General features: G+C 38.0%; 2 protein-coding genes across 2 annotated transcripts; one reads left to right on the top strand and one right to left on the bottom strand.

Annotated features, from left to right (window-relative positions):
- The first annotated feature begins 1,072 nt into the window (after positions 1–1,072).
- Positions 1,073–5,420, top strand: LOC141772653 (ninjurin-1). Its single transcript, XM_074643885.1, has 2 exons — positions 1,073–1,527; positions 5,209–5,420. The coding sequence occupies exons 1-2, from the start codon at positions 1,149–1,151 to the stop codon at positions 5,349–5,351; spliced, it is 522 nt and encodes a 173-aa protein (XP_074499986.1). The 5' UTR covers positions 1,073–1,148; the 3' UTR covers positions 5,352–5,420.
- Positions 5,421–7,320: 1,900 nt separating this feature from the next.
- On the bottom strand, positions 7,321–14,844 carry LOC141772652 (caspase recruitment domain-containing protein 19-like). The gene is made up of 6 exons (XM_074643884.1): positions 14,686–14,844; positions 11,973–12,118; positions 11,645–11,801; positions 10,216–10,281; positions 8,633–8,698; positions 7,321–8,409 (listed from the first exon to the last, which is right to left on the bottom strand). Exons 1-6 carry the CDS (start codon positions 14,690–14,692, stop codon positions 8,303–8,305), a joined length of 549 nt encoding a protein of 182 aa, XP_074499985.1. The 5' UTR covers positions 14,693–14,844; the 3' UTR covers positions 7,321–8,302.
- Between the last annotated feature and the right edge of the window lie 509 nt (positions 14,845–15,353).

Genomic DNA, 15,353 nt, shown 5'->3' with positions numbered 1-15,353 from the left:
GCAGGTTTTGGCCTTGACGACTGAATGTTCAGTGATGATGCTCAGGTGTTAGCCAGGCATCACTGAAAGGTAGCTCCAAGTTCATTCAGCAGCAGTGCTCTGAAGGAACATGTATTTTCAATCATTTTAAAAATGAGTGATTTCTTATTCATCAACAAGCATACTGTTTATGCAGCACCTGCTGGCCCAGTAGGGGAGAGCGGGGTCGGTTGGGACACTTTTGTATCGACACCAAATAACCTTCCATTACTCACAGACTACAGTAATGAAAATATTTAGGTCCCTGAACAGATACAGGTGTCTGATAACAATTTTTCAAGGTTTTTAGAGCTCAAACGCGAAAGGCACTATTTAGTGTTAAAGTTAAATGTACAAGGAGTGCATTTTCCCAAAATGTACTCCTTGTACTCCCTAGGTCGGTTGGGACACCTCGTTCTGGGCTAAAAGGATATCATTTAAATTTTAAAAAATTGCATAAATTGTTTAAATATGAACACTTTATATTTACAATGTCACTTGTTCACAAATTGCTGAGATATGGAATTAACAAGGTAGAAACGATAAACAATACTGTCCCAACTGTCCCCGGGAGAGCAAACACAATTTAGACTCCTGTGCTAGCTACCAACAAAACTTCAGACAGCTAACACTAGCATCAACTGATAGGCCAGCAAATAAGCTCTCCAAGATACTTAAAAGTATACTTTTTATAAATTGCAAAATGGGCCAATTTAGTCAATTGTTACATCCATTAGTACATTGATATTATTACATAAAATATACTTGGGATTATACTTGACCTATACTAAATTTACTTCATAAAATAAACTTGAAGTATTCTTTTTTTGTAAGGGATGACCCATAACTCATATATCAGACACACTGCTTTGATTTGATAAAGTCAACAAATAGTGGAATAGAGGGCTCACAGCAACACATATGATATAATACACAAAACATGTGCAGACTGAATGTGATCATTTCAAACCGTAGAAGCCTTGAACACTGTGCATGCTGACTTGTTCATGTCAATGGTTCTGCTTTCAAAGGTCACTCCTCTGTAATGGCTGCTTGTTGTGCTAATTAGGTCAGAATGATAACTAGATCCTTACCATCAATGAACAGGAAGCACAAAATTACTCATCAGCATGCTGCCTTGTTGCTCTACTGGGAGAAAAGAAACGCAGCACAGAAGCATGCCTTTCTGTTTATTTCCAAGCGTTCTTCTTTCAGGCGCTTTATCTCAAATCCATAAACATTATCTATGTTACTTTCTTCTCTCCCCCCAGGCCTCTCATCCAGATGTTGGGCCCAGCAGCCTGGCCCCTCTGAATATAAACCACTATGCTAATAAGAAGAGCGCAGCTGAGAGCATGCTGGATGTGGCTCTGCTGATGGCCAATGCCTCCCAGCTCAAGGCCGTGCTGGAGCAGGGGCCAAACTTCTCCCTTTACGCCCCCATCATCACCCTGATCAGCATCTCCCTCTGTCTGCAGGTCACTGTCGGGGTCCTGCTCATCCTCATAGGTGAGAAAAGAAACAGCCCTTTTGGTATATATATATACAGTATATACCACAGGGGCAAGCTCCACATCTGTCGACCTTCACCAGCCCTCTGTGTGTCCCTCAGCAAGATTCACCAATGTCAAGTCCACTGACTCTTGACAAACATCCCATTACCGGTTGGTCTCTAGCCGTAACCACGGCAACCAGGCCTGACACCAGGTCAGAGTTCACAAGGTTTTAGTGCTGCTGTCAGCACACGTGGGAGTCTGCTTCGATTCTCTGCTGTGTACGTGCCTATAAATGTGTCGATAAGTGTCAGCGCTCATGTCAATGTGCATATGTTGGAGTAAATAGAAAATAGACAAAATGTAAAAATGCCATCTATTCACACTTCCAGAGATTTTGAAGATGTCTGCATTTAACAGCCACATGGAAAAACGGGTCCATTGAGAGGGGAAGATGAGTTAGGATGAGTTGAAGCGATGTACGTTAGACTGACTGACCAGCAGGTCAGTGAACTTTAGCCAGGTCACAATGACTCATCTCAGCTCTGACAGCAGGAGTAAATAAAAGACTGTTTGCAGTGTTGAAATGTAACTAAGTACACTCAAAGTACTGTACTTAAGTACAAATTCCAGGTACTTGTACTTTACTTGAGTATTTCCATTATATGCAACTTTATACTTTTACTCCACTACATCTTATAGGGAAATATTCTACTTTTTACTCCACTAAATTTGTTTAAGTTTAGTTACTTTTCAGATTACAATTTTCCATATCTGTTCTGTCCTGTGTGTGAAAACCATGTATCTCCAGATATGGAAAATTGCATCAAAGCTGAAACTAGGGCTGTTTTTCTGAGCTCATGAAAAGTTGACTTTTTAGAGATACGTGGTTCTTGCTGGACAGCGACGCTACAAACATATGATGAAGTTATAGACCATGATGCATTGCTGTAGATTAAATTACCCAACAGTATATAAAGAATTAAAATTAGCACAATCTTAAACATCTACAGCAGTAAAATACAACATAGACATTAGTGCAGCAGTAATATTAATCCAAAAACATCATATATAAAAGTTAGTACTTTTACATAATTAATGGATCTGAATACTTCTTCCACCACTGACTTTTGTCAGTATCCTCTCCATATCTGAAATATAACCACCCTATGGTACATATTAATTTATCTCTCTTGTAATCTATAATCATAATAATCCAAAAATAATTAATCAAATATTTTAGGCCATAATGTCATGAATGTTTGGTTGATTTTCCTTCTTACCTGAACCTCTCTTTCTATATATTTCTACAATAGAGGTATTCATTATTTACCAGGTTGTATGTTTGTCTGTGTTCACAAAAAGTCCCAATAGTCGTAATTAATCATCATTATTATAATCAATCCAAATTAATTGTAAAATAAGATTTGCACATTTAGTTTCTTGCACTGTGAAAGATCACGGGTCAGAAAGAGGGTCGGTCAGCATGTGAGAGTCATCATCACACTTTCATGAAGACCTGCCCCCTCTGACCCCCTCCATCCACCAAATCCTCTGACTCCACCGGCCCCCCTCTATCGTCTCCTCCACCAGAATATCAAACACATCTCATTCTCATCGCTCTTTTCATTCCTCCTCCTTCATTTCCTTTGGCTGTTCTGAACCCCGCTGCCCTCCCTGCTCCTCCCTCTCCCGTGGATCCAGCTCTGTCTAATGGAGCCAGTGGTGCGTGATGAGAGTGGCCTACATACCACCGACCCCCCAACCCCACTCTAACCCAACCCACACACACACACAGCCAAGCGGGGTCCTTACACCGTTTAACCTTTGGTAACCTCCCTCAAACACACACATACACACATGGACACATGTGCCTGTAGAGTCACAGCTACTGTATACTCCCCCCCTTACACACACATTTCCCTGAAACTGACCTAATTTACCGTCATTCACAAGCCGATCCCCGTGATGATGAAGATGACAACCTTTATTAGTTGCTATGTCATTATCACAACATGGATTACTTGTTTTCTTTTATCATTTTGATTACATCAAGGTGCTAACAAAGCACAAATGAGGCAGGGAACACAAGCTTCCCTTGATCAGGTTACTCTTCTTTGTATTGTTCTTTCTGTTTATTTCCATGTGCTTTGAATCAAAAGCTTGTGTGTCTGTCTTAAATGACTGAATCCACAGCAACAGACTGATGCCGAACATATAATAACAGGTATTTGGATGTTAAGTTGAAAGTAAAGACACTAATGGCTCCACAGGTGAAAAAGTGATAAAACTATATTTTATCAGTCATACCTAAAAATAATCAAAACAACCAACAGACAGTTGTAAGTGTATACCATACATGTCCACTACATCTCTGAAAATTAGAATGAGTTACGGTCAAAAACATGTTTTGTGAGGTCAGTGACCTTTAACCTTTGACCACCAAAATGTATTCAGTTCGTCACTGAGTCCACGTGGACGTTTGTATCAAATTTGAAGAAATTTGTGTGGTATTTGTACTTTTACTTATGTAATGGATCTGAATACGTCTTCCTGTTTGTCCTCTCCATACCTGAATTATGACCATCCTATGGTTCATCTCTCTTGTAATCTCTCTTGAAATTGTCATAATTATCATATGAATTCTTGAGTTACGGCCAAAAACGTGTTTTGTGAGGTCACAGTGACCTTTTCATCAGTTCATCACTGAGTCCAAGTGGACGTTTGTGCCAAATCTGAAGAAATCCCTTCAAGGCGTTAATGAGATAACACATTCACGGACGGACATACGTAAGGACATTCCGATAACATAACGCCTCCGGCCACGACGGCGCATAATGATATCCGTCTTGTATGGTAAACATATAAACACTAAATTGTTCATGGAGTTTATTGTGTTTTGTTGACATTAGCTTACCAATACTGATTGTTTGGGGTCACACAGATGTATAAAAATAGCAATAATAATTTCACAATCACTCAATCTGTCCTTTAATTTGTCTTCTTTTCTTCTGACCTTATTAAAAAAGCAATAAGGGTATTACTGTGTAAACAGCTACTGTCGACACAAATAACAAATATATATAAAGCAGGTTAATCCAGTGTATTTAACCAGGTTTTACAGCTGGAGTCTCTGAGACAGAAGTTGTGCAACATCTGAAACATTTCATCAGATCAAAAAATCATGTTTATAAGCAATGCTCATAGAATTGGAAAAGTCATGAAGTATCAAGGTGATAAACAATGTGAAGTATATTTTTTGAACTACTAAAGAGGGCCAAAACATTAGTATTATATATTTTATACAATATTTTTTTCACATACTGTCGTGTTTGTTGTTCTGTTAGCTATTCATTAAAAAAAGATGTAATTATTTGTGAAAATTAAATGGTATTCTGCACAAATGTTATTCAAAAACTCATCAAAGGAAAATAACAGATTGCAGAGCGAAAACTGAATCATGACTGCTTTATCCTCATATGTCCTTGTCAAAATTAAATATTTGATACTCTGCATTTTTTTGTGATTACTCATAGACATGAGAATTAAGTATATATAGATTTATGGTTGACAGTAAATCTGTGTATAATGACTTGGCTTGAGTCCCAGAATCACGTAGACGGCTGGTGTTTGGTTAGACATCCACTGAGTGTGTGTTTGTGTTTTGTTTGATTGTATTTCCTTGTTTTGTCTGCAGTTCGATGGAACCTGAATGATGAGCAAAAGCACTGGAGGCTGAACATTATGGAAAACGTGGCCACAGCCCTGGTTTTTATCATAGTGGTAGTCAACGTCTTCATCACGGCCTTTGGAGTTCACAGGCCATTCCGCAGCGACTGACCAAGAACACACACACACACAGGTATTCTTTCTATTTCTGCTGCTCACATAGATCCTTTATGCTCAACTCTCTCTATACAAAGGTATTTATCTCCTGCTTTACTGTGCAGTTGTCTCCTATAGACATCTATGTAGTCAGCATGTTTTTGGGCCCTACCTGACCTACAAACACACTGACCTCTCCAGGCTCTCAGAGAAATTTCCAACTCACACAAAATCCGACTGTTCATTTACCAGAAAAGCATTGTCCTGCAGCAAACAAGAGAGAACCGGCAGTAGTGACAAAGAGGTCTGGTACATCAACAACACAACATTTGTTCCTAGTTGGACAAACAGGAAAGTGGAGACAACTGCAGTCACATGTGAGCTCACACTGTCTGTCTCTCCTGCTGCCCGAGAGTGACCCCGAGCACCGGCCAGACACAAATCCACAGTCGCACACACACACACACACACACACACACACACACACACACACACACACACACACACAGACAAATGCTGACAGCAGGACAGGCTTCAATTTTTAATAGCACTGATGACGTTCGAGCAAGATGTCATAGTTCTTTTCCAGACAGCTCGGACCAGGAGGTTTGACGGACAGAGCAGGGTGTGCCTCATCTGACACAAAGCTCCGTTCAACCTCCACAGCGTTCACCTTACCAACACATCTGCCCCCGACCACAGGCGTCATGCCGAACATTCAATTATAACAATGTTTGGTTATGCCATGACTCTCGGTGCTCTGAGCGAAGCTGGAGTGCGTCTGTGGTTCTCTGGACTGGCAGCAGCTGGTGAGTCAGAGTCAACACAGGACAGACCCCAGCAGAACCGCTTGTTAAAATGGAAGCCTTAATTAGACCCGTGTTCAAGCAATGTCAACGAAAACCCCAATTAGAGCCCAAGCAAATGCTCATTTAATACACTTCAGTGGTTTAACACAAGAACATAAAAGCAGTTTGAGCCTGTTTCACATAATCATCTGTGAAGAATATTCATGTTGCTATCTATAATTTCCTTCAACGCGATTGTGACAAAGCACCTTTCAGATGACAAGCCGACGTCACAATCTGATCCTTTTCCTCCTCCACAACTATCATCGGTAACCGTGGAAACAGCCAGACAAGGCGAGAGCCAGATTGATGACACACACAGCTCCACTCAGGGCAGATCTGTGGACTGATATAAATTATATATAAAATGTATGTGTTTGGCTCCTACACTGCTGGCTCCGTCGCAGTCCTGAAGTTGAATATGACTGGCTTTATGGGGGTCCGACATCAGAGGAGGCTGATGATCATCGAGGTCGTGCGCAGCAGGACTATTAATAGCTCCCTCGTGGGAATGTGGATGCCAGTATTCGAACTGAACAATAACCCTGGTGACACTTCCAACCCCCTTTAGCACCTCCCCATCCCTCCTCTCTCTCATCTGTTGCTCTCTCTTTGTAGAGAAGAAAGATGGGGAAAAGTGCTGCAAATCTCCTGAGATGAGACACCTGAGGTCTCCTCCCCCCCAGAGCTGTACCGTACAAACCATCATTTTCCCCACTGATTCATTACTTATACTGAATACTTGAAAGGGCTTCAAAATGATCCGCCCTGCACACAAGTCTTTCTTCAGCAGTTAACAGCGCTTAATGTAGCGTTTAATTAAGTTGACTCCATTCATTCAATCAATTTGATTGTCATTATTAATTAATGAGGGCTGTCTGTTGCTCCAGTTTGTCATTGTTATAGCACACCAGAACATTTTCCATCATCCTTGTGTTTCCTACTTTGGTGCACTGAATGAGCAGCGCCCTCTAGTGTATTTATGGATGCTGTTCAATCAAATGTTTAATCATCTCATCTCCATTTCATGTTCAAAGTGCCAGACACAAACCTATAGGACAGCTAATCACTGTGAATGTTGTATTTGATGCTGATTAATTGCTTACATTTCTGTGAATGGCTTTGTCACACTAGATTAATAACACGATACAACTCCAGCTGATGTCAAAATGTGCTTTAATGGAGCAAAAACATTATTATAGTGCACTTTAGATTTTTCAAGAGTCTCTTTATCACAGTATTAGAAGGCACTGAAAGTGGGTGAGCGGGTGGAAATGTCTGTTGTGCGTATGAGAAACTGCACTGTAGTGTGTGTTTACGTGCACGGCACTGTTAAATTCAATTGAACCCTTACCAAAAAGAAGTGTATTCAAGTGTGCGGTGTAGTATACTTCTTTTAAACTTAAAATAAGAGAGTATACTTTCACTTTACTTTCTATGTACTTATCAGAGATCAGAACAGTCTAAGTATTCTTGCCTTATAGGCCTACAGAGAGGTATACTTGGCTTGTAGTTGTGCTTACTTTATGATAGAGTAGACTATTAAAGTGTGTGCTACAGTACTTGGTTCCTGCACTCTAACACAGGTGTTTTCATGTATGTTGCCTATTTAGTTCAGGACAGTATGTGTGTGTACAAACTGTGCTTGACTGACATCTCCCTTGCCCTCCTGTTGGTTTAGTTGTACCTTTTAGGGCAGGACAGCTTCACCCTTTATTATTCATATTAGCACATAGAGTTTGGTGACACGATGTAATAGCTCCGACCCAGCTTTAAGCTGAGCAGTCTAATCAGCCAGAGTGACTGAACACAGATGTTCATATTACGCTTCATTTTAGCTGATAATGTGATTGGAATTATTATTGTTCTGTACACGCAACAAATCCAGATAAGACTCATTAAAAAAAATTTTCTCATGTAAAGAGATGTCAGCTTTGGGAATTCAAGACAGGATGACTTGCGTTGATGTCAGCTCCAGATTAAAAAACAAGTCAATTAGTGCTTACAAATTCATATAATTCTTAGCTCTCCAAGTGTGTACGAGTTTGGCACAGCAAAGTGGCACAGCGTGTTCTTCTCACAGGGATACTTCTTAATCATTTCAGCATCTTAACGGCCTCATTTGTTTTGCTTTCCAACCACAGCGTAGGAAATTAAAACATCTTTACTAAATCTTGCTGCAGAGCCGTGAAGAAACGGACCAGTGCCTCTCAGAGTCTCGCCCTCTGTGGGCAGAAAGAGTGGCAATAAAGAGTTTTTGAGAAATATGGAGAGAGTGGTTTAGAAATGATTAAACACAAACACAGTGGAAAGTATTATTTAAATGTGAAATAAAAGAGTTAGAAGGGGCTTTGGGTACTTTTGTACACTGGTAATTCTTGATATTCAAAAGAGATTTCAATGCCCAAGGAAAGTCTGAACGCTTCTCCATCTTTCTGTATGACTCACCTCCGTAATAGTAGAGCATCGCGATACCGACTGCAAAACTGAAACAGCTCAGGAAGAACATTGGTCCTGCAGAAGGAAAGAGAAGAAATAAAGTTCTCATCAATATAAACATATGAATATCTGATCATTTCTTTGTATGACTCATGATCGGGAGTCACCACTGATGACCTATGTCCCTTCTGACACACCTTTGACCCAGTGGATGACCCCTGACTGTTCAGAGGAATGCAGGACAGGACAGAGGAAACCATTTTGGCCACGTGAGCTTAACTGACCCACAAAGCCAGAGCCCTGGATGTAATGGGATGATGAATGGGCCCACATTCAGATGCTGGGGGTTAAAAGGTTCAGCAGACAACTATGTTTGTTGAAGAACAAAGCTTAGTTGGGCTTAAGGGGCTTATCTGAGGATCAGAGAGGGGTACAGAGGAACCCTGACACACGCACACAAACTGTAAGACCACCACATTAAAAAAGAAAACACCCTATAGTCATGCTGCCAAATTAAACTTCTACAACTGCAGAGTAAAGGGCCATTAACTACAAATTATTATAACATTACACTACTGCCCACAATTTCCCAAAGTTTTCAATTGGTCTTAAGAAAGACTTCCTACCTTTCAGGCAGCCACCGGTTTCTGTTCATGGATAAAAAAAGTAAATTTGCAAAGACTAGACACCTTTCTTAAACAGGTAATGCATCACAAGGCCCATTGTCTGACTGTATTTGTATTCACTTATTTTATTGTATTTAAGGTGTAAAATTGTATTCTATTTTATTGTTATTTTATTAATTACTTATTTCATTTTATTTAAGTTGTATAATTTTATTCTATTTTATTTTAATTTTATTAATCGCTTATTTTATTGTATTTAAGTTGTAAAATTGTATTCTATTTTATTGTTATTTTATTAATTACTTATTTCATTGCATTTAAGTTGTAAAATTGTATTCTACTTTATTTTAATTTTATTAATCACTTATTTTATTGTTTTACTACTATTACTTTTAATTAAATTTATTAAATTTTTATAATTATTTCATCTTTTCTGTTGTTCTCCTGGTACACATTTGTACTTTTTTTTATTTGTCTGTTTATTTTTCTAAGTTTGCACTAACCTGTATGAAAGGTGCTATTCAAATAAAGTTTTATTTTTAAAAAGAACATGAAAAATAGTATTACAGATTAGATCATCCAGGGCAATATATACATTGGGTTGTGTTACTTTCCCCATTTTCCACAAAGAAAATCAATACACATGTCATTATTAAAGCCTTTACCACCTCATATAAACGTACAACTCACAATGCACATTTTTTTTGTCTTCCTCTAAAAGTTATGTAATCACATTTTAATGTAGTTGTGAGTAGGGACATTCATGTTTGAGAGATGGCTGCTAACAGTTTTGCACTTATAAGCTCTGTTGTCATGGAACCAAATCAAATATACTGTAAATCAATGGAAAATAAATCATGGATTGTACATACTTTATGTTGCACCAACACTTAAATAGTATATGTCTGCATATCAAAAACATAAAGCTCATATTATGCTCTACTGTACGGTGTTGATTAGACTTACCTCTGTCATTAAGCACAGCTCTCTCTGGGTGGATTGCAGTCTTAGTCCATTTTGGATCGGCCACTTCTAGAACAGAGAGTGAAAATGGTTAATGGGTAAACCCCACACTTTAAATAACAGCTCGTGTCATGTCACATCCACTACTTGAACTGCAGTCCAGGCAGCACATTGGCTTCCGTCTGTATCTTGGGATAGGATAAGCCTACATAAGGCCAGACAGGGCTATTACACAGCGGGGGATCCACCGCTATGGGACACCGGGGAAGCTGCTAGTGAGATCTGCCAAACCATCTCACTTAAAATAAACTGGGTAAACTGCACAACAAAACTTTGAAAACATAAAAGAAAAAGAAAGAGTGCACTTATGGATAGACGTACTAATACAGACAACACCAGGTTAAAACCACCTCATAATGTGTCAGTGTACTGCAGTAAACTTTAATAACATTATGCACAGGAATTTTAGAAAATGATGAATGGACAGTTTCTCTGTTTGAACGCTGGCACATGACTATACCACATAGATGTAGATTAACACACCTTTTGGTGTTTTGTCACTTCCATTTTATTTGTGATTCTACTGTACATTTCATTTCATCCTCCCACTAAATTACTGCAACGGCAGGCCTGGGACGATATGCTTATCTCCTGACTGATTCAATACTATCAAGGTACGCGGGTGCTGATTTGATATGAATTGTGACTCTACAAGTATTGCGATTCGATATTACTATTTATTGTGATTTTTGTTAACTTTTTTAACACTAGACCATGGGAAAAAGTTGCATCACACACTTTTAAGGGACTTTTACGTTGGAATATCTCTAAATTGATACAGTAGAGATGTTTGATTTTCAGCATGTACTGTATGTTGTCAGAGATGTACTGAAGTCATATATATCAGCCATTGTCAGGAATGATGGCAAAATGTGTCGTTATAACACAAGCATTCAGAAATGCAGCTATTTCAAGGTACAAATACGGGACTTTTACTTGGGAATATATCTAAATTGATACAGTAAAATGCTTGATTTTGTGTTTGTATCTAGGCAGATATGTCCTGAAGTCAAATATATCAGTCATTGTCAGGAATTATGGGTTGATTTTCTTTCCAGCAACCCAAAAATAAAACAATAAAGACATTTCCCTCACAAATTAGTGGTACTTTCTTTTTAATTTATAAGGTACAAGTAGGCATGTTTTATACTTCTGGTGAATATAATCCAATTAATCTTATTTCCATATATGTATTTTGTATACAGTATACCCTTTTGTTAACACCTTTTTTGTGAAAACAGGACATAATCACACATGTGCAAGACATTTCTGCATCTCAAAAATATATCGATATGCGAGTGTGCGGGATCACATCCCTGAGAATAGAGGGTTCCCACCTACTTGGCCACTAAAACCTACTCAGTGTTGGTACCTCTCTGTATGACTCTGGTGGGCAGGTTGGAGTAGACGTCCTCAGCGTGGATGTGAAGCCCTCTGTAGAATTCAAGACATGCCTCCTTGCCCTTTCCATGCAGGTGCTTCAACAGATCAGCTAACCTCACCTTGGTGGGCACGCTCAGCTTCCTGAACTGCAGGGAGACACATGCTGAATCAAATCACTGCACACCTGGATACCTGCACACTGAGCTTCTGCTCCAAGACCAAATTCAGTTTAGCAGATTTCAAGTGTAAGGACATGATGACTGTTGAAACTGGATGTTTTGTTTGTTGGGACGGTGTCAAATGTTATCTGTAGTGACCCTGTGGGCCTCCTTGTCACTGAGTATCTGGGGGTGGATCCTGTTCAGCTGCAGCACCAGTCTGTCAACCAGTTCAGTGTCCATCCTCTGATCTGAGCACAGGAACTGGGCGTCCCTCTGGAGCTGCTCGTGGTCATCGTCAGTGTCTAGTCAAGAACGACAGAAATGACAACATTAAAGACGAGCAGAGAGTGTCAAATAAACTGCACTCTACACTACATGCACACTTTAATTCCTGAATTTATTTTCATAAAGGCATCAGTTAGAAACAAGGTTATGACCCTGTAAAATTAAAGCATGCTACAAAAGTCTAATTGAAGGCCGGCAGATTTTATAAGTAGTTTTTTAGTAAGCTGGTCTTGGCATCAGTCCTGTTCTTAAAATAAAAGACTAAGAGGTTTATTCTCCTGTTTAGAAAGGTGAATACAGTTAAAATTGTCCATTTGGCAACACTTTATGTATGAACGACATGTTTACTGAGTGAGGGTGTGCATAAATAACAGACGTGTTATAATAGAAAGCCTGTGAGGCCTGAGGTAAATACCAGTTTGGTAATATTATTTGTTGACTGTTAAAGGTGCTCGTTCAACTTGATGGTCATTTGAGGCTGTATTTTGTAGACATTTTTAAACGATACAGCGCGTGATTTCACCATAAAATCACACAACTCACTGTTGATGTCCTCCCCAGATCACTAGATCAACACTGAGGTGTGAAGGAAGACTGGGGGCATTATGCCAAAAATGTGATGTGCAGCATAGAAGCAGATCTCCTCTTAGTGAGGGTTTACTCGTGAACATTGCTTATCTTTGCCTGTGCAGAAATGTGTATAACATCCGTCATTAGGATTTCTGAAAAATGTCCACATTACACAGGCAAATGTGTGTTCGCAACTGATCTTCAACAGCTAGTAGAGATGCAGCAAATATATTAAGTAGGTAAGAAACTGAAGAGTTAAGGGGAGACACCCCAGGCAAAAAGATCATTTTCATGCACTTGTCAATTTTTAGATTTGGGCTATTTTACTTCCTTAACACATCTTCTGTCAGACTAGTGGAAAGAAATTATCCAAAATACATATTTAGCTGTTCATTTTACTACTTTGTCTGTCTGCGTCTGTAGATTTCTCATAAATTCATCAAAAGTTAGCAATGGATAATGCCTCATTTGCATATTTAAACATACATTTTTCAGACAACTTGATGTACAAAAAATAATTGTCTTCATGTACCTAAGTAATCAACTGGGGACATTTCATGGTGATATCTATTAGTTAGAAATGTTTATTCTATCTACCTGAGGTGTCTTCAAAATGTATGGAATTTCCCAATAAATATCTTTAAATGCCGTTTTCTCAAAATATTTTTTTTTTCTCACTCTGAGCCAGAAATATCCACTTCAGTAGCACTTTCATTCATCAAACTTTCCAGTTTCATTCCTATCTATATTCTGAAGGGTTTTTACAGAGTGGTTTGTTCATACAGTATATCATTCATAGCCTGATTTATAGACCAATTTATTCCCGGCGAAAAACATGGCAAAGTTTATTTATGCCTGTGGACGGTATTTTCTGATTTATGTAGTGCTAAAAAGAGATGACATATCCAAAATTCCCTCTATAAAAACCGTTGACTCCAATATAATTTATGTCAACAAAATGAATCAAGAATTTTGAACCTGGCTTCATACAATGGTCAGATTAGTGTTCTGAAAATGTATGCAAATTAGCACATATTTCATTATATAATGCCTCAGTTTGCATATTTAAACATAACATTTTCAGAAACTTTTTTTCATGGCGATATCTATTTAAGTTAAAAATGTTTACCCTATTCACCTGGAGCGTCTCCACTTGTTTGTCCTGTAACATTTATCATAATTTAATCTCTGTAAAACTGACAAGAACTGCACTTTACTGTACACCAACTGTCTATCAGTACTGCTCTGGTGTAATTCATACTGTGCAATATCATTTTCAACTTGTGCAATTTTGTTAATAGTCTGTTTATTGTCAATACTGTATATAATGCTCCTTTTTTTTTTTATACTTCCTTCTATTTAAAAGGTTCATATTTTGTTACACTTTGTTTAGCTCTTTTTTTACTGTGTTAGCTGATGCATCTTGTTTTTTGCACTATCCCCTTTGCTGCTGTACACTGCAAATTTCCCAACTGCTGGACTAATAAAGGAATATCTTATCTTATCTTATCTTATCTTATCTTAATCTATTGGCTAGTTTTATTTTTCTTTATTCAATACAACTGGCAACATCTTGTGTATAGGCAGAATATCTTGCTACAAACAAACAAACAAGATGAAATAAAAGTGCCTCATCCTATAATGTCAGATTTAAGTCAGCTCTTTAAGAGACATTATTCTTAAAACCAAACTTCAGATTTAGATGTGACTGACAAGAGGAGCTTCATCATGCATATCTTAATTGGCTGCAAAGCTCTATTACATAACATCATGGAAATGCACCTGTCTATCAAACTGCTCATGGTTTATTTATACTCTGGATATCTCAATAGAAAAGTAGGTAGTAGTAAGTAATTAATGTAGTCCTATCTGATCCCACATTGCTGTAGCAACAACTAAACTTATAGATTTGATGCAACAGGTGGCGCATCGACGCAGCACAGCGGGAGGTCAGCGCGCACTGATTTCAGTAAATGATCCAAAAACGAGCCAAAACATGTTGTGATTCACAAACCTGTCATACTGACAAACAACGTGCTCTTTCCAGACCGACAGCCTCCCGGTGAAAACTTCCTGGTCCCCCCGGTGTGACGGTGTCTGTTGTCCCGTTACATCCGCACCACATGACCGCACCTCGGAGCCACATGGTGAGTATCAGTCCGCAGACAGACAGAGACACTGTGGAGCAGACTGAGCTGATTAACAGACAGCAGCTATTGAAGCTTTCTCTTGCACTGAACACTCTACCAAAGAGGTGTCATCATTATCACTTTATTTTATTCCCCTGCTTCCATTTATACTGTCAATTAGCTCTGTCAATAATAATAATAATAATAATAATAATAATAATAATAATAATAATAATAACATAATATAATAATAATAATAATAATAATAATAATAATAATAATAATAACATAATATAATATAATAATAATAATAATAATAATAATAATAATAATAATGATAATGATAATAATAATATTAATGATAATAATAATAATAATACTTATAATAATAACAATAGTAATAATAACAATAATAATAATAATATAATATAATAATAATAATAACAATAACAATAATAATAATGATAATAATAATATTAATATTAATGATAATAATAATAATAATAACAATAATGATAATAATAATAATAGTTTTGCCTTTTTTCACCATTTC

The sequence above is a fragment of the Sebastes fasciatus genome, chromosome 8 (genome assembly GCF_043250625.1).
Source record: "Sebastes fasciatus isolate fSebFas1 chromosome 8, fSebFas1.pri, whole genome shotgun sequence".
NCBI lineage: Eukaryota > Metazoa > Chordata > Actinopteri > Perciformes > Sebastidae > Sebastes > Sebastes fasciatus.
The sequence above is the reverse complement of the archived record's forward strand: the minus strand, read 5'-3'. Positions and strand labels throughout refer to the sequence as shown.